Below are 26,543 nucleotides of genomic sequence, written 5' to 3'. Positions count from 1 at the left end.
TGAGTGAGACAGATCTGGGTTCTACCTGGACCAGAGGTTTTGCCTCTAGGCTCATTTCTGAATCGGTAAGATAGGGTCCAGCGGCCTCAACTTCTGGTGTGGGGGGCCTTTGTATCTGAAGGTGGAGACACCAGGGGCTAGGCCTTGCCTCTCTGCTGAGTGGTGCCAGACATGTAACTATTTGTCTCCATCTCATGGTGAAACTGAGAATTAAATGAACATTTGGGTTTGCTGGTGACTCAGACGGCAATGCACGAGACGGGGGTTTGATCCCTGGGTCAGGAAGATCCCCTGGAAAAGGAAATGGCAAGCTACTCCAGTATTCTTGCCTGGGAAATCCAATGGGCAGAGGAGCCTGGTGGGCTACAGTCCCTGGGGTTGCAGAGTCAGACACAACTGAGCGACTAATACTTCAGACCTTGGCACAGAGTCTGGTATGTACTTGGTCGTCACTATATGACTTACTTTTTTTCTCCCCTGATTTTTTTTTTCTGCCATAATAGTAACCTTTATTGAATATTTACTCTGTGCAGGCCCTGTTTCAAGTAGCCACCTTTATTAATTCCTTGAATCCTTATAGAGTGGTTCTCAAAGTGAGGTCCCTGGACATTCAGCAGAGCATCACCTGGGAACTTGTTGGCAGCGCAAGACCTCAGCAGACTCATGGCAGGTGGGCTGAGTCTCAAACTGAGGGTGGAGTCCAGCTTTCTGCTTTTCAAGAGTCCTCCAGGAGATTCTGATGCAGCTAAAGTTCAAGAAAACTCACTTCTAACAATCCTAAAAGACCGGTGCTATTGTTTTTCTTGGCCACTCTGTAAGGCATGCAGAATCTTTGTTCCCTGACCTGGGCTCCAACCTGCACCCTCTGCAGTGGAAGCATGGAATCTTAGCCACTGGACCACCAGGTAAGTCCCTGACTGGTGCTATTCTTATGCTCATTGCACAGAAGAAACTGAAGCTCAGAGAGGCTGAACTTCTCCGGGCGACATGCCTGCTAAGTATCAGAGGTAGGATAGAGCCAGGCCACCAGTTTGTCCTTGGAGCCCCCACACTGGATCCTGATGGTGCAAAGCTGCTTAGGAATCCCAGGTCACGTCGGTGTCTGTGGCCCCAGAAAATGGATCGTACGCCCCTCCTACCGCGGCGGGATCAAGGGTAACAGGAGGCTCTCACCACTCCCAGGGCCCTGCAAGGACAATCACAGCCATTTCCAACCTTTTATTGGGGCTGTCAGCCCCAAATAAATATAATACATTAAACCCAGAGCTGAAGGAATCGTGTACCCCAGGAGGCGCCCCACAACCCCAGATGGGCACAATAAGTTAGTGGGGGGCCTGCCAAAGGCTGGGCCAGCTCCCTGGCAGGGCAGGCGACGGCAGCTGGACTCGCACACGCTGGTCTAAAGTGCATCTCGGTTCTGTGGTCCCCGTGTCTGTGTGGCCCCTGGCCAGGCCACCGGGAGGGTTGGGCGGGAGGCTCCCGGTGCTCACACTGTGCCAGCAGTGGCCACCGAGCCTCTGTGTCTATCTGTCCATTTAGGAGGATGGCCGTGTGTCCTCAGGAGAAGCTGTCATCAGGCTGTGGCTGGGAGTCGAAGGGAGGGTCTGAGACGGTGATGCCTTGATGTAGCTTCTCCAGTGAGAACTTCATCTGCGGGGAGAGGTGGGGGGTGAGTGCTGGTAGGGGTGATACACCCCAACCATCCTGCAGCTGAGGAACTGGGCAAGGTCCAGAGAGGCCAAGGTCAGCCTGTGCTGAGAGAGGAGCCTTTCCGCATCCAGTCTGACTTCTCACAGGCAGAGAGCAAGATGGTGGGATGGTATCACCGACTCAATGGACATGAGTTTGAGCAAACTCCAGGAGATAATGAAGGACAGGGAAGCCTGGCCTGCTGCAGTCCATGGGGTCGCAAAGAGTTGGACATGACTGAGCGACTGAACAACAAACAACAACCAAGGCAGCATGTGGAAGGGGCCCAGACGGCCTGGGTTCAAGCCATTTTATGGGGTAACCTTGGGCAAGCCCCTTAACCATCCCGGGTCCCTCGGCTGAGACACTAGTCAGTAATATTCCTACATCACAGGATTACTTCAGGGATCTCCCGGGTGTATGCCTAGGACCTGGCACACAGAGTGCTGGGTGCATGTTAGCGAGTCTTACTCCCTGCCATGCGACCTTGGGAATGTCTCTGTTCCTGTCTGTTACATGGCAGGGGGTGGGAGGTGTGGAGTGGTAACAAAAGCATCCCCCTCGAAGGTTGGCCATGAGAAACAAATCAGTTGGTCATTTTAGCTCTTAGAACTGTCTGGCTCAATCAACGTCTGCTGTTAGAGTTACTTTGTGTAGTCAATTCCATGCCCTTGGCAGAGGAATATAATCAGAACTGAATTCAGGACGGGAAGGCCCTGACCTCCTATCTCTGAGTGATGGCACACCAGCCTCGATGATCCCCCCTCCCTGTCCTGCACAGCCCTTCCCCTTCCTCCTAGCATGATTTCAGGGTGCAGTGAGGCCCCTAAAGGTGGACCTCAGCATTACGGTTCAGAGTGACCAGAAAGGACTTTTAGCATCACCCAGCAATGTGGGCTATGATGCCCTTGGGCACCCAGTCAAGGCCAGATGCTCCCCAGCGCCTGGCACCTGTGCTGACGCACCACCACATTTACTGAGCACCTGCTTTGCAGGATCCCACTAATAACAGCAAACATAGGCGAGGTGTTTACGTGAGCTGGACGCTACTCACAGGCTAACTCCTTTCTAGTTAAAACTATATTCTGGCCACACTCCACAGCATGTGGGGCCTTAGTTCCCTGACCAGGGATCGGACCCACAGCCCCTGCAGTGGAAGCTTGGAGTCTTAACCATTGGACCGCCAGGGAAGTCCTGGATGCTAACTCCTTCAATCCTCCTGGCAGCCTTTGGAGTAACTCTGATTATCATCCCATTCTCAGAGGAGGAAACCAAGGCCCCAGCAGTGAAGTCATTGGCACAAGGTCACAGGTCAGAATTTGAACCTGGCTGTCTGAATAGACACTGCCAGCAAACTACAGCGGGTGTCTGGGGCAACCCCTCCTGGAAATGAGATCCCTGACTTTTGGAGAACCTTTTTCCCACCCTCACATGATCCCTTCGTCACCTTACAGGCAGGAAGGGGTTCAGGGACCAAGCTGTGTCTACCCCTGGCTTCTGTGCCTGGTTGGGGGATGGGCACGTGGCCCAGTAGCCAGTGAGAATGAGCTCCTTCCTTTGGCTGCTACCTTGGAGCTGCAGGTACCATCTCGGTCCACCTGGGATGCCCCCGAAACAAAGCCAGCCCTGGGGGTGGGCAGAGTCAACAGAAGGTAAGAGAGACTGATTCTTATTACTGTTGGGTGGCTGGATCCAGCCATGCTTGAAGTCAAGACATCCTGGACTTCTTCCCTAGGATGAGAAGCAATCAATTCTATCTTCCATCTCACTGATTTCTAGCAACCCTGGGAGGTGAGGACTATGAATGGCTTCCTCATTTAACACAGGAGGAAAGCGAGGCCCGGATGCATTATGCTGCATCTCGGGACATGACTGTAGGACCCCACAGCCCACGCCACACCTCATCCAGGAGCTCCACGGAAGCCCGCAGGATCTGCCTCCACTTGTGCACCTCGACGCTGTGGAACTGCTTCTGCAGGGCCAGGATCTCCGCCCACTCCGTGGCCGTCTGGGGGAACTTACTGTGGGGAAGACAGGGCCCAAGTGGGGTCTTGGCCTCCCCCGCACCTCCCCAAGCTCCCAACCCCCTGGGGCTACCCACTCACCCCTTGGCCAGGGCCAGACTGTGCCAGGACTCAAAAGTGTGAGCTGTCCTCTCCAGGGACCAGAGGCGGTAAAAGAGGAGGACGTTGAGGGCAATGAGGATGATGAGGCTGGGGAGGCAAGGTCAGAGGTCAGGATACCAACGCTCCCACAAGTGGTGGGCACCCACTTGACCATGCCTTGAAGGGGCACCATGACTAGCTCTCTTTCCAGAGGAGGAAACCAAGACTCAGACAGGGTGAGTGACGTGCCTGGGATCACACAAGCCAAAGTCAGGGTTCAAATCCAGGCTAGCCTGATGCCTGAGCCATTAACTGCTGCTCCGGTCACCTCGCTGGGGGAGACGGGAGCATGGAGTAAGGAGAAGGGGTTGCAGCTAGGGGCCGAGACACAGGGGAAGGGAGGGCAGGACGCAGGACCCTACCTCACACAGATCCTGAGAAGGCAGAGAGAGGGGGAGACAAAGAGATGAGAGCTGCCCAGCCTGTCCTGGCCACACCTTGACCCCCAACCCCAGCAGCCCCAAGCTGAGCATGCCACACAGCCCCTCATGGACCGCTGTTACTGGCCAACTGAGGCCCAGAGGCTGAGCACGAGACCAATCTCTCACTGGCCATGATCTGGCAGGAGCATGGATCTCATTTCCATTTCCTCAGAGTGCCCTGCTCCCAGCCCAGGCCTCTGTACATGTGGGAGCCCACCCCTCACCAGGCCAGGATACCCCCAGGCAAGGCCTGTGTGCAGGTGGGTCCCCCAGCTCAGGCCTCTGTGAAGGTGGGTCCTTCAGCCTAAACCCACTGTGGGTGGGGGGTGGTCTCAGCTCTGAGTCCTCTGCTTTCCCAGGATGCCTTCCCCAATGACCCACTGGCTGGCCTGGAGGAAGCCTTCCCCAGCCTCCCAAGGCTTCTCTGTCAGCCTCGCCCATTCCCTCCATCACATCCCTCATCCATCATCCCAGACCTGTCTTGCCCCAGGACTGCTGGTCACTACTGTGTCCCTCGTGTCACACAGCTCAGGGCTGAGCACAGAAAACCTGAAACCTCCATGCGTAAACCTCTCCTGGCTTACCTAACTCCACCTCTCCTGGGAGCCTGCTCCTCCAGCTCCCTGGGCGAGGCCACACCCCCTCTGACCACTGCCCCCAGAGCCCCAGGGTTTCCATCTCCCTGCGGGGACTACCTCTCCATGACAGACTGAGCGATACAAGCTGAGGAGCCCTCCTGGGTGCATCCCAAATATCGCCTCCTTAACCCTTGCTGTGGGGTGAGCCCACGCTCCCAGGTAAGCAGAGGCCCAGACAGGCTAAGCACTGGCCCAGGGTTGCACAGCCAGGGTGCAGATCCAGGCCTGTCTGATCCCCCCAAGCCCAGCCCCCTTACTCACACAATGCTGATGAGAACCAGGGCGCTGGGGGTGCCTGCCCCGGGGCCCTGGTCCATAGACGGTTCTGAGAAGCGGGAGCTGAGGGAGCCTGTGGGGGAGCAACTCCAAGTCAGAAGGACTCATCTCTACTTAACCCAGCCAGGCCCCCAGCTCCTCCCCAGCCCCCCACCAGGCCTGACAGAACCCACCCGAGGTGTGCATGCCAGTCCGGGCACAGGGGTCAGGGTCTGGGTGTGGGGTCCCATCACCGTGAGCCCTCCAGCTCAGAGGCCGCTTCCGCCGGCGCAGGCCAGACAGCAAGCCCCGCGCGTCCTTCCCGCCTTCCTCCAGGGACAGCTTCTCGGCCTTGGCGAGCTCTCGCTCTGCGGACACAGGAAAGGGCTCTGCATGGCTGCCCCAGCCTGGCCCTGACCCCAGCTGCGGCCCGTCCGGGCCCCTGCCCCCTACCCAGGTGGTGGAAGTAATCTTCGATGCCGCTCCATGAGTTCTTCTCAATGAGGGACTTCACGAGGCTCCAGGGCTGCTTCCGGTAGCGGATCTCGGAGGACACCCTGGGAGCAGAGCCGGGGGAAGGGGTCAGGGGCTGACTGCAGCCTTGCTGTCCCATTCCCCAGGGGGTGCGTGCCCTCTTCTAATTCAGAGAGGGCCCCGTGTCACCCACACACAAAATAGACATCCCCCGCAAGGGTTCCCCGTGATCCCCACACAACACCCCACTTAGCCCGCAGCCCCTTCTCTGTCCACACCCGTGACTGTGGCAGATCTTCAGTGCATTGCCCACCCAGACTGCCATCCTAGCCCGCACCTCACCCTTGAACCCCTTCCACCCTGCGGCTGTGTCCACCCCTACGTGGGGGTCTGAGAGACACCTCAGCATGTCCCAAGCTGAGCTCCTGGTCTTCTCCCAAGCCCTCCCCACCTTCCCCTCCTGGTCAGTGGTGACTCCGCCCTTCTGGTGGCTCAGGTCAACCACCTCGGGGTGTTCCTGACTTCTGCTCATCTGCCAGGGTGGCAACCAGCATTCTGCGGGTGACTCGAGACAGGGAGAATGTGGCAGGGGACCCTGGGACCACCCGGGTGTCAGGTGGCGGGGCCAGGGTGCAGCTTACCGGAGGCGGGCCTTGTTCCGGGCAAGGCCCAGGATGCAGTAGCGGTGGGCAGTGTAGAAGTAGTCTTGGTAAGGGATGCCCTGCGTCAGCACCTCGGAGTCTACCACACACCCTCCCGCCTGGGGTCCATGCCGGAACAGCGTCTGCAGGGTCAAAGGGGGAGCCAGGAGTCAGCACCATCCTCCCTACCCCGACCCTTGGCCCCCCCCCACCCACCGGAAACCCTGCCCGGCTCACCTGTGTCTCCACCACAGAGGCGCTCTTGGGCCCCAGCGGGTTGCTGATAGGAATGGTGTAAGTCAGCACTCGGCGCTGGTGGCATTTGCTGTCCCCGCTCCAGGGGCTCAAGGTCACGTCTGGGGGATGGAGGAGCAGAGTGAAGACACCATTCTCCAGTCCTCTGCCCTCGGGCAGTAGGAGACCCAGCCTTTTGGGGAAGGTTCCAGTTCTCTGGAGACTGGCTCCTAAACCCGCACCTCCTCCCTGCCCCCACCCCGGTGTCTGCCCCATCTTCCTTCTAGATGCCTGAAACTTTAGATGCTGATGACCCTTGGAGCCAGGACCTCTCTCCTGCCCATACTTCTCAGCCCTCCTGGGCCTCTGCATCCACTCTGCAGCCCTGTCTCCATGCTACCAGTCCTGGTTTCTCCCCTGAGCCTGAGACCTAGGGTCCTGCGACCTCTTGAAAACCTCCCCTGGAAGTCGTCAGGATCCCGCACAGCCACTGGCCTCCCCAACCCCTGAAACATGCCCCTCTTTGCTGGGCCCCACCATCCTTCAGGCTCCCTGCAGAGCCTTAGGCCTCATCCTGGACACTATCTATTCACTGACTGCCTGGGCACTGTCCTTGTTCATCCCATCCTTGCCATTCCAGGGCACCTCTCCAGCTTCCCCCTGAGGTTCTGGCCTCCATCTCCAGCTCTGGTCCAGGGGGAGCTTCTAACAGCCAAGGCTGACCCTGTCCCTCCCTACAACACTTTATGACTCCCCAGTACTGCTGGACAGAGTCTGAGCTTCTCAGTCTGATGTGCCCCTCTCTCCAGAATATAAGCATAGTTTGGGAGGATTCGAGAGCTCCCAACCTAAGGCACAGTCTTACCCATTCTGCAGAGGATGCTGCATGGTTCGTTTTCATCAATCAAGAAAAGACACAGGCCTCTCCCCTGCTTGAACCTCTTTCGTAGCCTCCCGAGCTCCCTGCTGGTCTCCTGGTCAGCCCTTCCGCCTCCCCTGGTGCTGTGGCTTCCCCCCTCCACACCTGGCCTTGGGGGCCCAACCCCAGGGGCCTTCTCCCAATGCCTGCCTCCAGCATCAGGACCTTTGCAGGTACCCTGCTGGCCTCCCTGGACTTCCTCTCTCCTACCCCCTCCCATTTCCCTAGGAAAGTTCCTCCTTCAGGCCTTAGTTTCAATTTACATCCTTCCAGCACCCTTTCCTGACACCCCCTAGATCACACCCCTCTGATACACATGCTTATCTGTGTCAGTATCTCTTCACTGCTGTTCCCACAGGACTCAAGTTCATCTGTCCTGGGCTCTGCACTGGCCTGACAGAGCAGTCTTTAATTCATATTTATTAAGTGGCTTCCTATCTGCTCCTGTTCTAGGTACTTCCCCAGTACTGACTCATTTAGTTTTCACGAGAACCTGACAAGGCAGGTAGCATCACACCCGCCCCACACGGAAGAAACTGAGGCACAGAGGAGGTCTGCGCCTGGCCCAAGGCCACTCAGCTGGTAGGAGGTGGAGCCCCTCTGTCTCACAATCGCTGCTTTTCACTCCCTGACCCACCGCACCCAATTTGCATGGCGGTTCCTGCCGGTCTCCTGGCCTGCTCCTCCCCGCGCCCTCCCCTTGTACCCCAGCCACCTCAGCCCCTGACCTGTGAACTTGCACTGCTGCAGGAAGTCCTGCAGGAAGGGCGAGTCTGAGAAGAGCATCTGCTGGAGCCGCTCAGCACCCACGTGGAAGACGGAGTTGATGAGGAGACGGCCGGAGAGGTCAGGCAGCAGGGCCGCCAGGTCGGCTGGGTGACAGAGAAGGACAGTGCATGGGGCTGCCTGCGTTCCTCGGGTTCCCTCGGTGGAGGAGGGGCATGCCTCCCCACTCCCAGGCTTTGTGGGGTGGTTGGGCAGCCCTGTCCTCCTGGACCAGAGTGGACACCGACATGGAGCAACTCCGCTCCCTCCACCACGGGATGGCTTTAGGGTGGGCGTGCGCCCCAAGCCAGACAATCAGAGCCATCGCTGTGCGCTGAAGGTGGAGCACACACCTAGACCTACATGCTTGCAGTCCCAGTGACGACGGGGGTGGACCTGTCATAAGCCCACCCTCAAGCTCATAACCTTGAGTCTTTGGCCATGGTGATTGGTTCAGGGTGTGTGCGTGTGGGCATGCACAAGTGTGTGTAATCCAGGACAAGCCATCAGCCACAGTGATGGGACTCGGGTGGGGGTGTGTGTGCACGCATACATGTGTGTCCCAGACCAGCCACAGTGATTGGTTCAGGGTGTGTGTATATGTGCATATATGTATGTGACCTAGGCCAGGCCACTAGCCACAGTGGTGGGCTCAGGAGTAGGCCAGCTCTCCAATCAGAAACAACCCTAGAGCTTGGTGCAATCACTGGGAAAAGCAGGCTTTCTTTCCACTAGGCTTATCCGGGGCAGGGCTGGAGCTCTTTCTGCCCCCATAAGAGTAGAAGCTACCTGAGAAGGAAGTTGGCATGGAGAAAATGGAAATGCTGCTGCTGCCAATGGAAATAAGCCAACACTTATGGACTGGCCCAAGCATTCTACATGTATTAAGCCATTTAATACATAATAGCTTATGTATAGGAGAAGGCAATGGCAACCCACTCCAGTACTCTTGCCTGGAAAATCCCATGGATGGAGAAGCCTGGTAGGCTGCAGTCCATGGGGTCGCTAAGAGTCAGCCACGACTGAGTGACTTCACTTTCACTTTTCACTTTCATGCATTGGAGAAGGAAATGGCAACCCACTCCAGTGTTCTTGCCTGGAGAATCCCAGGGACGGGGGAGCCTGGTGGGCTGCTGTCTCTGGGGTCGCACAGAGTTGGACACGACTGAAGCGACTTAGCAGCAGCAGCTTATGTATAACAGTTGTCTCTTCACGACAACCCTATGAAGTAGGCATTATTACTGTCAACCCATTTTTCAGATAAGGAAAATGAGGCTCAGAGGTTGAATAATTTGCCCACATCACACAGCTGGGAAGTGGCGTGGCCAGGATTTGAGCCCCAGCCATCTATGGGGCTCCATCTATGCCCCTATCCACCTTGCTAAGCTGCCTTCAAAGCAGAGCGAAATACGGACAGATTTCTAACAAGAATACGTGAATGCCTTATCTGCCTGTGCTGTGGATTTTTCAGTCCTGTGAGCCAGCAACTGCCTTGGTCAGCCCGTCTGAGTAAAGTCTGTCTCGTATAGCCAAAGCAAGCGAGATGGGCCACCTGCCTCACCTTCCTCCCCCGTGGACGAGGAGGAGTTACTTGTGTCTGTCAACAGCTCCTCACTGGGCAGCAGATCCAAGGGACCCAGGGAGGTGGGCCCGTCAGGTGGGGTGGGCTCTGCGCTCGGGGGTTCAGCCACCGGGGTCACTGTCTGGCTGGAGGAGGCATCTGGCTGGCTGTCTGTCTGCTCCTCCTTGTCCTCCTCTGCCTGCAGAGAAAAGCTTAATCCAAGCTTGTCCCTTGGGTGCCCACATCCATCAGAAGGCTTCAAGACTGTAGGAAAACCAATGCTGGGGAGGTTGTGTGTACCGCTCATAGCTGACTGGCAAGAGGTGCTGGGGCCACCCGGAGGAGGACTCCTCTCAGCTTCTCAGTCAGGCGTGTCTTGGATGCCTGGGTCGTAAGCTTTCTTATGCCTGTCCTGTCCAGGCCTCATCTGACTGCACCCACCTCGTCCATCCATCTATCCATTTCTCTCTTGGCTCTTCTGTCTCTCCCCCTTTTCATGTATCTACCTGTCCCATCTCTGTCTGTATCTCTCTTTCTCTACCTGTGCTTGTTTTCCACACCCATCTTCCCAGCTCCATCCCATTCCTCCATCCATTCGCTCACTCACCCCTCCAGCCACCTCTTCTCTGTCCATTCCCCGCTGGTGCCCTCAATCTGTGAGTCCGTTCATCTCCCCAGCCCCACCCAGCACCCTCCTCTCTCCTCTACCCGCCTGCTCACCCCATGGTCTGCATCACTGCTGGCCCGGGACAGGTTGGGGGTGATGCGGCCACGGCGTGAACCTGCGGGGCTTGGCTCCTGGCTGTGGTCAGCTGCCCCCGAGGGGGTGATGTCGCTCAGGGCGATTACATCGCCCACGTCCTTGGGGCTCCTGCAGAGAAAGAGAGGGAGTGAGACCACTGTGATCTTTGAGATTCCACACACCCTCCTGGTCTCCCAAACTTTTGTACACCCATCTCGGTCCACCCAGGATTCCAGAGCTATGGACACAGTCCCTTGTGTCTCCTCCCAACCCCCCAGAACCAGCCACCAACCATCGACTCACCCTAGGCCATTCAGCTGTAAGGGGCAGACATAGTCCTCGTCCTCGCTGGTGAGGCCCAGCTCTGAGCCATAGCACTGATGCACCAGGTGCCAGAGCTCGCGCGGACTCAGCGTCTGGATGGGCAGGACATTGGGTTGGCCTCTACCTTAAGAGTCAGAGCCCTTCACCGGGCTCAGCTTCAGCAGTTCCGCCGGTGTCCACAAGGGGGAGCATGACTTCCCATAGCAGACATCTCTCAACCCACTGGGTAGGGAGCCAGTGTACTGGGGAATTTTCCCTTAGGTCCTCACAATACTTTCACAGCTACAGGTTAAACTTCCCAGTTTTATAGAGGAGAATAAGAGGCCCAGAGCGGAGAAGTTCAAACCCAGCCAGACTCCAGAGCCAATGCTCCCACCCACCATGCAGTCATGCCCCCAACTATCAATACTTCTCCCAGGCGTCCTCAGGAGGTACCCACGACTAGAGTGGCTAGATGAGACTGATGAGATAGTAATATTAATAATAGTAGCAGCAGCAGCAACTGACATTCACTGAGTTGTTACCATATGCCAGGCATTCTTCTAACTCTTCATGTGTGCCAACTTAATAAGTCTTCAAAACAATTCTGTCAAGTAGGTGCTAATATTATCATCATTTTAAGATAATAACAATGAGGCACAAAGGTGCGTGTGTGTGTGCTCAGTCGTGTAACTCTTTGCCACCCCATGGATTGTAGCCAGCCAGGCTCCTCTGTCCATGGGATTCTCCAGGCAAGAAAACTGGAGTGGGCTGCCATTTCCGACTCCAGGGGATCTTCCTGACCCACGGATTGAACCCACATCTCTTTCATCTCCTGCACTGGCGGGCGGGTCCTTTAGCACTGGCACTACCTGGGAAGCCCCACAGAGGTGGCGTAACATCATTCAATTAGAAAGTGGAGGTACTGAGGTGATCCCAGAGTGTTGGTTTAGCCCTGGAGCTAACTATTGGACTGCACTACCTCCCAAGAGCTGACGTGATGGAGCACTTATTCTGGGGCCAGCTCAGGTGCTACAAGGAAGGAATGGTACCCATCTGATGGATGGGGTTCAGTGACTCGCACTCAGTGATAGGGCTGAACTCCATCCCCAGCAGTCTGGCTGCCCTCAGCCTCCCTGAAGACTTTGATGCTACCTTGTCCCTCCCTCAGGCTCCTGCTCTAGGACTCTTGCCCCTGAGGATGGCCACAGCTGCAGCCCCCTTGGAGGACAGGATGTGAGTAAGCCCTGCTAGAGGAGTGTGTTTGGGCCTTCTGAGGTGCTGCATGCCAGCAGCAGCAGACCCCAACATCTATCCACCCTTCCTTCCTGCCAGCAGGACCCTGATATGTCTGAGGTGAAAATCTTCCCCAGCCCCAGCGAATTAAAAGTGGCTTATACCAATTCATTTTTTCATTTGCCATATAACCCATATAACTCTGCAACCACAGGTGATCATGTGACCAAGTTTTAGCCAAAGAAATGTAAGGAAAAGTTTGCTGAAAGAGGCTTTCCCTTCCTGATAAAGGAATGCCCACTTTCCATCCATCCCTTTCTTCCTTCACGTTTGGGATAGTTAAGTGAGGGCACGACATCTGGAGCTGTAGCAGCCATACTGCAACCATGAGGCAATAAGCATGTGGACAAAAAACATCAACAGCAGGATGATGGTGTGAAATAATGGGTAAGAGTTTGGATCCTGAATGATGCAGGGAGCCCCCAACCACTCCCCTCTCCCAGGATTGCCTACCTCCATACCTCTTGTTACATGGGCATCAGTGTGATTAAGTGGACTCCAGAACCTGACTACAATGGGTCAGAACCCCACTCAGCCACAGAAAAGCATATGTGACCATGGGCAAGGCTTTCCCTCTGTGCCTCCTTGGTGGAATAAAGATAACCATATTGCCTCAAAGGGTGGCTGTGATGATTAAGTAAGTTAATTCATGGAAAGCTCAGAACAGTTCTTGGCACCCAGTAGCTCTGTTAAGTGTTAGCTATCCTTATTACTACCTGAAGTACTTCAGCATCTGTTTGCTTAAACCATTGTCTGCTTGGGTTTTTAGCTGCTTGCTGCCAAATTCATGCTACATAAACCCATTCAACCATAATGGTCATTCCAGGACAGCCCACTCAAAGCTGGCCCATAATAGACTATCAGAATGTGATAAGTAAAGGTCTGAAATCCCTTATTCAAAATCTTTGGGGGTAAAACTTGATTCAAAATTAAGAAATTTGGGGATATAAGAAACATTTTACAGTGCCTATACTGTAATACCCCAAATATCTGTATTATATTAGTATCCAGAGGTTCTCAAAGTGTGGTCCAATTTCTGGGTGTCCCCTAGACCCTTTTAGGGAATGCATGAGGGAAAAATTATTTCCATTAAATATGATAAGTGTTAGTAGCATAAGATATTACTTGCCTTTTTCACTTTTATTATTTTATGACTGTAGAGTTGGGTTTTCCCAGAGACTGTGATATTATCATTGTTCTGGTGGCTAATCCAAGTGTATTTGTGTATCTTATGTTTAAAAAGCTCCCAGTTTCAATTTCTAAACCAGTTTATATTGACAGATATACTGCACTTAAACAAAACCTCCTTGGAGTCTATAATTAAAGAGTGTAAAAGGTTCCTGAAACTCTGGTTTGAGAATCACTGGTATATTCTATACTGGTTACTATAATTTTATGTTGAATCACAGTTATATTTAAGATTGACCCCAGTCATACACATAAATATTTTGTGGCCCATTAATTGAGATAAATACAGACCTGTGTTATATAAGAAGCACACAGGATTTTTTAAGTTTAAATTAATTCAAACTGAAATTAAATTAAAAATACAGTTCCTCAGTCACACTAGCCAAGAGTTCAACGGGCACGTGTTGTCAGTGGCTACCATATCAGACAGCATAGCACCAAGTTCGGTCAGACGGTGCTGACAGGGATTGTAAATCTCCATGTTAGCTCAAGTCAGGTTTTGTTGCCAAACATACCCCAAGTCTCCCCATTTTCAGAGCTTTATTTCTTTTTGGCCATGCAGCATATGGGATCTTAGTTCCCTGACCAGGGATTGAACCCACGTTCCCTGCATTAGAAGCTCAGAGTCTTAACCACTGGACTGCCAGGGAAGTCCCTTCAGAGCATTTCTGATTCATTGGTGGTTACTAAGGGGCCATGGGTATGCATTTCTTGCGGGTGGGCTATGGCACTGGAGCCCGTGGAGGCCCTCTGGGCAGTGGGGAGTGGCCTATGGAGAAGCTACAGGTACGTTGGACCTGCTGCCCATGAGGAAGAGCTGGAGGGGTTCCCCGAGTCCTAGCATCCCTGGCTCCATGGTCCCCCTTCCCCCGCCCGGCCTCTAGCCCCCTTGTCCAGGACTCGCCCAGGCCTACCTTTTCAAGCAGCGCGTTCTGCCAGAGGCGGAAGATGAGGAGGAAGCAGCGATCTCGGGCCCCAAAGGAGGTGAAGAAATGCTGCAGGAGGGAGAGGAGTATGAACGGTGGGGGAGACACCAGGCCAGAGGGAGGGGGAAGCTCTACCTGTGCACACACTGTGTTCCTGGCTCCCCAGCCCGAGGTAGCTATTCAGTCATCTCCTCGCTCACCCAACAGAATGTCAGTTCTGTGGCCAGTCCAGCAATGGTCAACTCTGGAGTCCCAGTGATGAGGAGATGACCTTAGCCCTGCCCCGGGACTCAAAGTCCAGGGCAGGAGACAGGGTCAGCCTAGAGTGGCTGGGCTGCTCGGGGGAAGCCCAGGGCACATACCCAGTCTCTGACGCCCACTTAGGAGTGGCTAACAGATCCCCTTTTAGCCAAGAAAACACAAAGAGAAGTCTGCTGTGAAGCTTTCCCTCCCTATTTCTTTCTCCTGTCTGGGCCACTGGTGTGAGGCAGCCATCTTGGACCATGAGGCAACAATCACGATAGACAGAGCATCAAGGAAGGCTTCCTGGCAGAAAAGGCCTCTGAGCTGATAGAATTTGTCTATTAAGACTATCCCTGAGCAGCTGTGTGAGGGGAGACTGCAGGGCCTGAGTCAGGGGCAGGTTCAGGGGTCCAGGCTAGAGATGATGGGAGCCCAGGCTGGGTAAAGAGAATGGGTATTCCCTGTGAGAAGTTGGGTGCAAAGTGAACAGGGCTCTGGGTGGCGGGGAGGAGAGAGGAGTCAGTGAAGATCGGGGACCCGGGACCCCTGTTCGCCTCTCCTCTTGCTCACCTTCTCGTTCTCCGTGCAGATCTGGATGGCATTGGGGATCAGCTTGGCCGTCTTTTCCTTCTTCAGACACGTCACTTCCTTCAACTGGATGGAGATCTGAGAATGAAAGGTGGGTCAGAAGGGGCCAGGCCACTGCCCGCCCTGGGGCCCCTTCTCGTCCCGGCTGGGTCGGCTCACGGTTGTCTCCCAGCGGAAGATGTTGCTGTAGAAGCAGATCCAGTTCTCGGAGAGATAGAGGCGGCCCTGGAGGAGGATCTCGCGCTGCAAGGCACAGGAGTAATCTGAGGCGGCCGAGAGGAGAGACGGGCAGACACCCGAGTCACAGGCTGGCCTGGCCGGCGCACGCGGGGAGGGTCAGGAGGGCAGAGCTGGGGGCTCAGGGTCTGGCTGGGGGCGGTGGGGGGACGACTCACCCACAATGAGGCGTTCTGCTTCAGGGAGTTTGCTGAACAGTTTCCGGAAGTCTTCGTTCCGCTGTTTGTATGTGGGGCTCAGCATCTGGGGGACGTTTGGGAGGTAAGAACTGGGACGGATTTTCACACCCCTAAAATTCTGCCCCCCAAAGCTCCCAGCACCCCTCAGTCTCAGCCCGGGACAGCCTGAGGCTTCAGTGTCTAGCTCACTTCTGGCTCCCACTGCCCATAACACAAGAGTAACCATGATGAGAGCCATTTACTGATTGCTACAGAAGCCAGGTGCTGTGTCCGGTACCCACCAGCATCACTGACTCTCAGGGAGCGTTCCCTTCAGTCTAGTAAGGTGGGTACTGTTTCTCAAGGACAGAGCAGCCCAGAGAGTTTAAGCAACTCACTCAAGGTCACAGAGCATGTAAGTAGCAGCCTGGGATGAGACCACCCCCCAAGGTCTCCTGACCCCAGCGCCCACTCTCTGACAGTGGCAGCCAGCGGCCCCTGGGCCCAGTACCTGTCCCCCTCCCTCATCCCTCCGGCAAGGCCCCCTGCCCAGATACTTACACTGTACCAGCTCTGCATCTTCTGCAAGAGAAAGGAAAGGAGTCAGAAGGATCCCCTGAATCCCCCTGTCCTCCCACCCTGCCCCCACCCCACCTGAGCTGGCACCAACCTTGCTGTTGCGGATGAAGTTCCGGCTGCCCAGGCTCTGGGTGCTGGGTGTCCCAGGCACCCCACCCTTCTCTGAGGAGCTATCTGACCCCTTCTCCACCATGGTGCCCGGTTCTGGCTCAGGCGGGGGTCGGCTTGGGGGCAAGAGCTGCAGGCGCTTACGGAGGGACGGAGAGCTGCTTGGAGTGCTCCGGCCAGAGTGGGGGGTTGTGCTGGGGGGAGAGGAAGAGGGTTCTTATGAGGGGAGGTAGGCTGGGGGATGGCGATGGGCCTGTATGGGGGGTCCCGCTTCAGCCCACTGATTCTCACCCACCCACCCTGTTCCACCTCTTCGCAGAATGATCCAGAGCAGGCCCCCCAGCTCCCTGTCCTTGGTGAGTTCATCTATAACCCAGGGGTAAGAAACACATGTCATCTTCTTGTTTGGAGGGTTAAACAAGTCCATACGTGTAAAGGGCTTCTAACACAGCCTGGCACGAAGTGAGCTCTCAGTCACGCCTGTGTTGTTTTTCAAACTAACATATTCATTCATTCATATAATAAATATTTATTGAACAAATACTTTCCACTCAGTTGCCTGAGCTAAAAACCTAAGCTGCTGCTTCTTTCCTATTTACTCTTCATTTTTAATCTGTTAGCAGGTTCCCCTGCTCCAGCTCTAAGATCTATTTCCATTGTTTTTATGTTGCCTACTTCCTCCTGCACCAGGACCCTGGCCCAGCCTCCAGGCTCTCCATCCTGGACATCTCAGCAGCCTCCTCCCCAGTCAGGTCAGGGCCCTCCTGTCTAAGCTCTCCCCACCGCTGCACTTTACTCCAGGGGAAGGCAAGGTCCTCAGCCCGTCCCCTGCTCAGGGCTCACTTCTCTAAGATGCCTCCCCTCGCCTCTCCATGTAAAGCACATTCCTCCTCCCAAGCCCCTTCCCTCTCCACCATTCTCATCACTTCTCCTGCATTTCTGTATTTTCTTGTTTCAAATCCTCCCACACCAGCAGGTGCACCTCACAGGGGGAGGGGGTTTCATCCCCAGGTGCACCCCCCTGCCTAGGAGGCCTGGCATACAGCGGGTGCTCCGCAAGCTTCTGCCTTGGTGGACTGAATCACTCACTGAATGAGTGATTCAGTCCACCTACCCCCACCTACCCCACCCCCAAACTTGTATTCCACCAAGTGTATGACTTGCCCAACCCTTGGCAACCTGAGACCCTTGCAGATCTCAGTTGGGCCCCTGCATTGTGTGACCTTGGGCACGTGTCTGAACTTTTCTGGGCCTCGGTTTCTTCTCGAGTATAATGGGACTAATAGCAACATCCACCTCACAGGGTTGTCTGGAGGAGGACATATATACATAAAGCCCACCACTTGGAAGGCACCTTTATTAAGAACTGTCAGACTGAAATGGAGCACACAGCCAGGCTGTCACGTAGCCAGCCCATTTGCTGCCAAAGTGCCATGTTGACTCCAACAGGTATCGCACAAACACCTCAGCCTAACCCAACTGACCCCAACTCCAGCCATTCACTCTCTGAGTGCACACAGAGCCCCTGCCCTGCACCAGGCACTGGGGACACAGAAGGGGGCAAGACAGATGTACCACCTGCCCGCAGGGACCTGGCATTCTGACTAGGGAACAGGGATGATCAATAAGAGAAAAGGTAAATGAGGAGGATGACCTCAGACACTGGTCAGTGCTACCAAGCAGCGCTGCTCAGAGGAAGTGCCCAGAAGTGGTTAGAAATGCAGAGTCCGGGACCCACTGCAGACCTCCTGAATCAGGAAGTGGGGGCGGGACCCAGGAGACTCTAATGCAAGTTCAAGTTGGAGGACCCCAGAGATAAAGGAGGACTAAGTTGGTGGGGGCAGGGCAGTGTTCAGGGCATACTTGAGCTGAGCCCCAAGGACACGGATCTGGCAAAAGGCCGGGGAAGGCTGTTTTAGGGGCAGGAACAGTGAATTCTGGAACAGGACTGAGCTTGGCAAGGCTAAGGAGGAGTGAGGTGGCCAGGAGGTGCTGGGGAAGGAGGATGGGAGGCCCCAGGCCTACCCACAGGCCCTGTGGGCCCTGGGCAGGAGTCTGGGCTTCACCCTGAGAGCCCTTATGGGCCGGGGGAAGGGTTTGAAGGAGAGGTGATCACATTCCCCTCTTGCCTCATCTTCCTGCCTCTCCAGCCTGAAATGATCCCCCTGGAGAAAATGGCTATCCACTCTAGTATTCTTGCCTGGAGAATCCCATGGACAGAGGAGCCTGGTGGGCTAGAGTCCATGGGGCTGCAAGGAGTCAGACATGACTGAAGTGACTGAGCTCAAGACCTCCACCCCTCCTATACTCCTGCAGCCGCAGGTCTGGGGAGGGTTCCTGCAGACAGGTCCAGCACATGCAGCCAGGGCACGGCCTGTACCCCCAGATCTTGCTCTCGGCAGTACAAAGAGGAAGTGCTGACACCATGCGGCTGCCCCACCAGGCAGGCTGCAGCAGTGGAGTGGAGAGGCCTTGCCATGGTGACAAGGCTGGAGGGACTTGGACGAGAATGGGGTTCTTTCACTGCAGACACCTCACCTCCGGCCTCCTGGGCCTAAATGAGCCAACAGCTCCCTCTGGGCAGAGTGGGGCAGAGGCATTTTGTGCACGGGTGTGCACAAAAGGGACCCTCCACGTGGGTCACACATAGCCAGGGTCCCAGGCAAACCGCAGTTCCCCACAGTTGTAAGACATCTCCTCCACCCCTCACCCCTACACACCCAGCAGTAATATCACAGGTATATTACAGTCACACACAATGCCCCAGAAGTCACACACACACCTGCATGCAAGACAAAGACATGAAGCAGAGGGTGACAGAAACAGAAAAGTCCCAGGTACGTTCACACATACAGCTCCAGGGAAGTTTTGGAGGAGACTTGAAAGTAACATTTCCACAGTGACAGAGAGGGCCACACAGTGAAAGAACAGTCCCAGAGGCCCCCAGCTAACACAGGCACCACCCAGGTAAATTAAGTCCAGGCTCAGCTCAGTTCTCATGGCACTTCCCATCAGGAGCGGAAGACAGAGCGAAGACCTGCTCTTACGTGGCACGAGATGGACGTGGCAAATGCTGTTGCAAATGCTGTTGACGAGTGACTGAGAGTCCTACACACACACAGCCGTGAAGGACTCAGGAACAGCGCAGCCCTGGAAGGCTGTGGACACACCTCGACCACACAGTGGCCAGGGACTGAATTTGAAATCATGCGTGGGACACGTCTTATACACAGGAGAACTTTCATAATAATGTCAGCTATTATTATTGCTCTAGATTGTCAAGGATACACCCAAGGTCTCGAAAGGGAGGGTCCCAGGCTCACTAAGAGCCACAAGGGGTCTCTCTCTCGTATTCTTCACACACCCTTCACACACACAAAGCCCCAGAGGGTCCCAGCTGCTCACATGGAAGCCAGGGGCATACAACAATGACATAAAGGGACACACACAGGAACTTTCCTACAAAGATGGAATCAGACGTAGATTTAAGGTACACCCCCAGAGGGTTTCACTCATACTCACCAAGGCCGGGGCCAGACAATAATGTCACACATGGGCACACTGGTGACTTATATTTGCACACTATGCTAATAGGTACAGAGGTAAATTACAAGCACACACAGAGGTGAAAGGTCACAGCAGCAAACAAAGAGCCCCTGACACAGGCATACACACACTACAAAGTCACAACTGAACACACAGGCAATTTACAGTGACACTTGGAGCCACAGATGGAATCCTAGATAATAAATTCACACACACAGGCACACGGCCAAGGAGGACCACAGCTGTTGTTGCACACTAGGAGGCTTAGACACATGCACACATACTCCAGAGTCACAGCTAGACACGCGGATGTCTGATGGAATGAGGTACAGTACACAAACACAACCACGGAAAGTCACAGCCACACACACAAAGCCCCAGACACACACTACGATCCCAATCAGACACACACACGGAGCTTACAATACCACATGAAGCCACACACACCACAGAGCCAAAGAGGATCACATCTGCTTGCACACCAGGAACACAGATACGCATACACGTCCAAGACACCTATAATGCATGATCTAGAATACTCTGGGCCCGGACAGGGACTACTAGGTCAATTCCGTGCTCAGGACCCCAGAGGATCTGAGACACGCGGTCGGCCGGCCACGTAGAAGACCCCATCCGAGCAACCTCGAGACTTGAGACAGACCAGAACAGAGGGGGGCTCAGACCTGGAGAGGCTGCTCCCGGGCCTGCCCCGGACTCACGGGCCTGGGAGCCTGGTCGGCGGGGGCTCGTCTCCGCCCAGCCTTGACCGCAGGCCTGAAGACCCGGGTCAGCCTCGCGCCCACTCCTCATCTCCCAAGCAGCTGCAAAGGAGGCCGGGGGCGCTCCTGGCAGGCCGCGCTCCTAGCGCGATGAGCCCCGGACCCCGAGCCAAAGCTCCGCCAGGCTGGCACATCGCGTCCGGGCAGTGCCGAGCAGACCCGGGGGGCTACCCCGCCGTCAGCGCCCCATCCCCGAGTGCACCCCTGGGCCCCCGAGGCTTCCCTCCCCTCCCCTCCGGCTGACCCCGGTGCCCAAGCTCCTGGACTTCGGCTGCGATCGCGCCACGCCGGGCCGAGCCCGTGGAGCCCCCGCCCGAGCGACCCCTCAGTACCTCCCCGCGCCCCCGCCCCCGCCGCGGTCCTCACTCGAACATGGATGCGGCGCGGCGGGCGCGCCCAGCCGCAGGGCAGGGCCGGGCCGGGCTGTGCTGGGCTGGGCGGCGTTGGGCGTCCCCGCCGGTCAGCCGCCTCTCCTTCTTTGGCTGCAGTGCCCCCGACCCCCGCCCCAACCCCGCCGCCCTCGCCCGCACAAAAGGCCGGGGCCGCGGGACGCCGCCGCGGCGTCAGCTCCGCTTTCCTGCCTCCGCCCCGCGCGTCACGGCACCGCCCCCCCGCCCGCGGGAGGGGGCGAGAAGGGAGGGATCGGCCCTGCAGGGGACGAGTGGCCTGGAGGGATCGGCCCTGGCGGGGAGGGGCGGCTGGGCCTCGAGGCAGAGACTCAGATCCCCGGAGGGAGAAAGGTACCGGAGGGGAGGCGGGAAAGGAGGTGAGAACTAGAGGGAGACCTGGGGGGGGGCGGGGGGGGCGGGTGCTGGTCAGAGGCGAGGGAGGGACGGCGGGGACCGAGCGAGACCCCAGGGAGGAATCCGATGCTGGAGGGAGAATTAGAGATGGAGCGACGCGGCGCAGGAGCAGGAGGAGCGAGACAGAGGTCGAGAGGGGCCGGCGGGGTCGTCAGGGCCCGGAGAGAGCAAGAAGAGGGGCGAAGAGAAAGAGAGAGACGGAGGATCTAAGGAGAGAGACAGAGAAATGGACCGGGGAGGGGGAAAGACCGAAACGGAAAAACACAGAGACGGACTCTATCAGAAACACAACTCCGCCGTGGTAGCCTGGGCACAGGCCGGACGCGCTCGCCTGGTACCCAGAGAGGGGTCCTCCGCTCCAATGAAGCCTCTGGCCGGGCGCTCTACGTACCCCTACTCCCCACCCGGGGCGGAAACTGAGAGAGGAGGCGGAGCTGAGGATGGGAGGGAAATTCGGGGAAACGGAGGTGTTGGGGCAGTGGGGACGCGGGGAACAGCAGCTGGCGGGAAGGAGGTGGGGCCCTAGGCCGCCTCCCTCTCAGCATCTCTGAGCGGCGTCTCTGGGGACCCCTTTCAGTGCCAGCCCCAGTCAACCATGACGTCGAGCAAGTCAACCCAGTCCTGGGAACCCCACTAACTCTGTGATCAGGGTTTTCCCACAGGACTGGATTGGGAGCGGGGGAGGTGGGAGTGCTCCCCTTTTATAGAAGGGGAAGCCCCGGCCTCAAAGATGGAAAGTGAGTCGCCAGGGTCACTGTTGGTGGACGCAATCCTCCACTGATGTCCTAACCCACCTTTATCTCTGGAGCAGCTGCCCGGGTCTCTCGGTGCCCTGGACTCCTCCCCCGAGAACACAGATATGTGCGCAGAACCTCACAGCTCCTGGCCACAGGCCCCCCAGCTCAAACTTGCTCCCCAGCCCTCTCCAGGACAGGCTGTTCCTACCTCTTGAAAAAAACTCCATTCCCACGGCTCTTCCACACTTACACCCTTTCCCTCCTAAAACATCCACTGACTTCTCCATTTTGGTGGGTGTGTGCTCAGTCACTCAGTCCTGTCCAATTCTTTGCAACCCTGTGGACTGTAGCCGGACAGGCTCCTCTGTCCATTGGATTCTCCAGGCAAGAACACTGGAATTGGTAGCCATTCCCTTCTCCAGGGGATCTTCCCGACCCAGGGATCGAACCCACGACTCTTGCATCTCCTGCATTGGCAGGTAGAGACTTGATCAACATCTCTGCCTGGGATGCCCATTTTGGTGGGTGGAATGCCCCAAATTTCAGCCTTTCTTGACCCCTCTCTTTCCCTCTAGTCTCTCAGCAAACCCAGTAGGCTCCTCCTACAAAATCTATCCAGTTTAAACTCTTTTCCCTCACTGCCCCAACCCTGGCCCAGCCTCCATCCTCTCCCTCCTGGACCATCACACAGCCTCCTCCCTGGTCTCCCTGCTCCCTCCCAACCCCTACAGCCTGCTACCCCCCCACACACAGCCTGAAGGAGCCTGTCAGGTCGAAGCCCTCCTGTACAGAGTCTTCTGGCTGCACCTCAGTCCAGCTAAAAGCAAAGTTGCCAAAGACTCCACTCTAAACTTCTCTGGCTCCCTTTTGTTCACTGCCTCTAGCTTACCCAGCCTCCCTGCTGTTACTCTGACTCCCCAGTTCCTGTTCCTGCCCCCAGGCCTTTCCCTCCGTAGGAAAGCTCAGTTCTTGGACAACTGCCTCTCAAGGTCAGATCTCAGGGTCAGATCCCAGTGAGGCCCTCCTCCCACCATCTCCCTCTGTCTCACTGTTCTCTTTCTTTGTATTTCTCTTGGCCTGTTTCTTCTTATGAAATACTTAAAAAATTTTTAATTAGGGAATGTTTATTTCAAACAAGAAAAATACAAGAGTTATCTTGGTCCCCACCAAGCATATATAATAGATGTGGATATTTTACCATTTTTGTACATTTTTCTATCCTTTTTCTCCATCAAGATGCATCCACTAACAATATATCCTGTTCAAAATCTTTTAAAAAGATACAGAATTAGGCTCCTACTATCATTTTGCAACCTGTTTTTCTTCATCATCTTTATTTCTGAGATTTCTCCACATTAACACACAGAGCCCTACTTCATAAACTTTAACTCTTATCCAAATGTTCTTTGTTGGAAAAAGCCACAATGGACATTTCTGTTAAAGGCCAATGTAGTTCTTTCCTCCTACAGCCTTCAACCTCCTTGTTCTGTCTCCTTGTGCCAGAGGTAGTGTTTCTTTGTAGAAGTTTTGTTTAAACTTTTTTTTTTGCCCATAAGCTGCAACAGGAAATACCTTGTATATTGGTCTCCAAGTACACAATTAGAAATAGAATAGGCCCTCATATCTGCAGGTTCCACGTCCATGGATTCAACCAATCAAAGATCAGAACAGAATTTTTTTTAATTCTGGGAGGAATACACTTGAAACTAAGACAACATTGTAAATTAACTATACTTCAGTTTTTAAAAACTGGATAGATAATATTATATTAATTTCAGGTGTATAGCATAATAATTTTTGTATAAAAATTTTCCAGAACAGGAAAGCAATAAATTAGGAGTCTAAGATTTCCCTGGCAGTCCAGTTAGGACCCCACGCTTTCACTGCTGGTACTGGGTTCAGTCCTTGGTTGAGGAACTGAGATCTCGAAAGCCCTGTGGCTTAGCCAAAAAGAAAAAAGATAAATGGCAAGGATGTACTGTATAGCACAAGAAGCTATATTCAACATCTTAAGATAAATAACCTGTAGTAGAAAATAATCTGAAAAAGAATAGATATATATATGTATGTATAATTGAATCACTTTGTTGTACACCTGAAACTAACACATTATAAATCAACTGTGCTTCAATTAAAAAAATTTTTTTCAGAAAGCAAACTTGAGTTTGCTGCCTGGCAACTGTTTACATTGTATTTGGAACTTCCCTGGTGGCTCAGACAGTAAAGAATTTGCCAACAAAGCAGGAGACGCAAGAGACAGGGGTTCAATCCCTTTGTTGGCAAGATTCCCCTGGAGTAGGAAATGGCAGCCTCCTCCAGAATTCTTGCCTGGAAAATTCTGTGGGCCGAGGAGCCTGGCGGGCTACAGGCCACACGGTCGGGGCCACACGCAAAGAGTTGGACACTACTGAAGCGACTGAGCACAGCACAGCACAGCACAGAAACCTGTAAGTAACCTAGAGGTATTCGAAACAGGAGAGTGTGAGTAGTTTAATATGCAAATACGACACCATTTTATGTAAGAGATTTGAGCATCTGCAGAGTTTATCCACAGGGGTCTTAGAATACTCCCATAGGTATGGAGGGTCTGCTGTATATGTAATGTCACAAAATTGCTAGGAAACCACACTTGTTCACTGCCTGCTACACTGTGTTATTTTCTTATTCTTTTTATTTATTTTTTTTATTATTATTATTTTTTTTTACACTGTGTTATGTTCAGTTCTCTCCTGATTCTATTTGGGGGAAAAAGTGTTCACTGCAGTGTACTACATCGGTTTCATGGCCCTTAAATGGGTCATGACCCAAAGTTTGAAAAACACCAGTTGGTGAGTATTTGCCTCTGGTCTTCGTAAGCAGTGCTCAGCTGAGCATAGCTGATTATCCCAACACATATTCCAGTTTTTATCTGCATATATTTTACAACTTCCAGTCAGGCCCCTGTGGGGCTAAAGCCACATTCTAACTGACCTTCAACCCCCAAACAGGACAGTGCCAGCCACAGGGAACCCACCCTCGAGCTTGAGTCCTGAGAGAGAGAACCCCTTTCCCATCCCACCACCTAGGTCTGACCTGTCCTGGGGCGAACTCTCCCGGTATGGGGTCCTCGGCAGCTGCAGGCACTGGGCAGGTGGAGTGCAAGGGGGTGACTCCTCATTGCTGGCTGGTGTTATCTGAATGGTGGGCACCTCCAGGAGCTTCCAGCGCTTAGGGGCCAGGCCCTGGACCCTGCCACCCTGTGCCTCCTGGCTCGGCTCCTCGGCTGGGGGCACCCGTGAGTCCTGGGCACAGGCATCCTGGGTCAGCAAGGGTGTACAAGGCAGCAGGGGCAGGAACTCAGCCATGGGGATGGCTCTGCCACCCAGCCGGGGGTCTTGGACTGTGGTGTGGCCTCTGGGGGAGAAAGAAGAGGTGAAGGGGTGAAGGGGAGACTTCCCGTGCAGACCCTGCCCCTCACCACCTCCTGTTCCCCAGTGGGAGGAGGGGTCAGCTGAGCTTCAGAGCATAGCATGGGGGTCAGAGAGATCTGGGTGGGTTTCCCATCTCGGCCAACATCCTCCCTTGTGACCCTGGTTCCTCTTCTGGAAGCTGGAGGGCCTGATAGCGACCTCCGAGGGTGGCCGGGCAGTGTCAGGGAGCTCTGACAAGTGGAGGGCTAGCCCGGGGTCTGGCACACGGCAAGTGGTCTGTTCGTGCCCCTGGACTGAGGTTTATTTTTTTCTAGCGTGAATGCACTGCGGTCAAGCCCTGGGTTCTCTATACACCCGCCACCCCAGCTCCCTTCCCCATACACAGGGCCAGGAAGGAGCCAGGTCTGAGAGGGCCCCAGAGGCCCAGGGGCCTGAGTAACGGCTGATTAAGGCCAGGATTTCCCTTCTCTCTTTGCTCAGCAGTTGCCCCTCCCAAGACAAACAAAGGGAGGGAACGAGGCCAGTTCCTGCCGTTGTGATTATGATACTGGAGGCCACATGGGTCTGGGGAGATGAGATTAGTGTCTGTCTGTCCTCACCGCAGGACACGGTGAGAGCTTCTTGGCACCCCACTGCTGAGGAGGTGGGGACAGGGAAGGATGACCCATGGGACCCAGAGAGGGTTTCCCCTGGTTTGGGAAGAACCTGAGCCTTACAGGCCAGGCTGGGACCCCAGAGGCCTTCCCAGACACCCCAATGCCCCTACCTTATGGCTTCCTCGTCCTGTCCTCACAGCGTGTGGTTAGGGCAGGTGACCAGGCCCTATTCTTTCCCCCCCGGGAGTCCTGGCTGGGCCAGGGAGTCACGACCTTGTCAGGCGGAATAGAGTATCCGGCTGGAGTCAGATTCCCCTCTGGCCAACTGTTCCAGGGAGAAAGGGCTGAGTGGGGGTGGGGGTGTTCCGACCTCAGAGGAGGCCCTTCCCTCTTGACTCTGTTCTGGGGCTCTGCGGCTCCATCTTTCCTGTTGGCTGCAGCCAGTCACTGTAGCTTCTGTCCCCATTTCTCCCCCAGCACTGCTCCTCCAAGCCCAGACGTCACCCCCGGGCGGCCAGGTCTGATACTCTTCCCCATCCTC

The 26,543-nt window shown here is 55.1% G+C and overlaps 1 protein-coding gene across 3 annotated transcripts; it reads right to left on the bottom strand.

Annotated features, from left to right (window-relative positions):
• Nucleotides 1-1,203: 1,203 nt before the first annotated feature.
• On the bottom strand, nt 1,204-26,206 carry GRAMD1A (GRAM domain containing 1A). Of its 3 annotated transcripts, XM_055552212.1 has the most exons (20): nt 26,173-26,206; nt 25,069-25,389; nt 16,115-16,325; nt 16,006-16,026; nt 15,445-15,529; nt 15,209-15,312; nt 15,032-15,127; nt 14,207-14,287; nt 10,809-10,921; nt 10,484-10,634; nt 9,764-9,962; nt 8,166-8,309; nt 6,522-6,640; nt 6,285-6,427; nt 5,623-5,726; nt 5,364-5,537; nt 5,176-5,263; nt 3,795-3,902; nt 3,590-3,710; nt 1,204-1,650 (listed from the first exon to the last, which is right to left on the bottom strand). In XM_055552212.1, the coding sequence occupies exons 2-20, from the start codon at nt 25,338-25,340 to the stop codon at nt 1,558-1,560; spliced, it is 2,427 nt and encodes an 808-aa protein (XP_055408187.1). In that variant the 5' UTR covers nt 25,341-25,389; nt 26,173-26,206; the 3' UTR covers nt 1,204-1,557. The 3 variants fall into 3 exon arrangements, with proteins under 3 accessions (XP_055408187.1, XP_055408188.1, XP_055408189.1); XM_055552213.1 differs by having other exon boundaries at nt 25,069-26,191; XM_055552214.1 differs by lacking the exons at nt 25,069-25,389; nt 26,173-26,206 and adding an exon at nt 20,823-20,951.
• Nucleotides 26,207-26,543: the final 337 nt, after the last annotated feature.

Source organism: Bubalus kerabau, chromosome 17, assembly GCF_029407905.1.
Source record: "Bubalus kerabau isolate K-KA32 ecotype Philippines breed swamp buffalo chromosome 17, PCC_UOA_SB_1v2, whole genome shotgun sequence".
Classification (NCBI taxonomy): Eukaryota; Metazoa; Chordata; class Mammalia; order Artiodactyla; family Bovidae; genus Bubalus; species Bubalus kerabau.
This window is presented reverse-complemented; position numbering and strand designations above follow the sequence as displayed.

Bases quoted from the DNA above. Each gene is read 5' to 3' on its own strand.
- GRAMD1A (XM_055552212.1), bottom strand. From the start codon at position 25,340: ATGGCTGAGTTCCTGCCCCTGCTGCCTTGTACACCCTTGCTGACCCAG. The intron at 9,963-10,483 runs GTGAGCAGGCGG...TTTTCTCTGCAG, and splicing joins GCAGTGATGCAGACCATGGG to GCAGAGGAGGACAAGGAGGA. The intron at 1,651-3,589 runs GTGTGGCGTGGG...CTCTCCCCGCAG, and splicing joins CCGTGGAGCTCCTGGATGAG to ATGAAGTTCTCACTGGAGAA.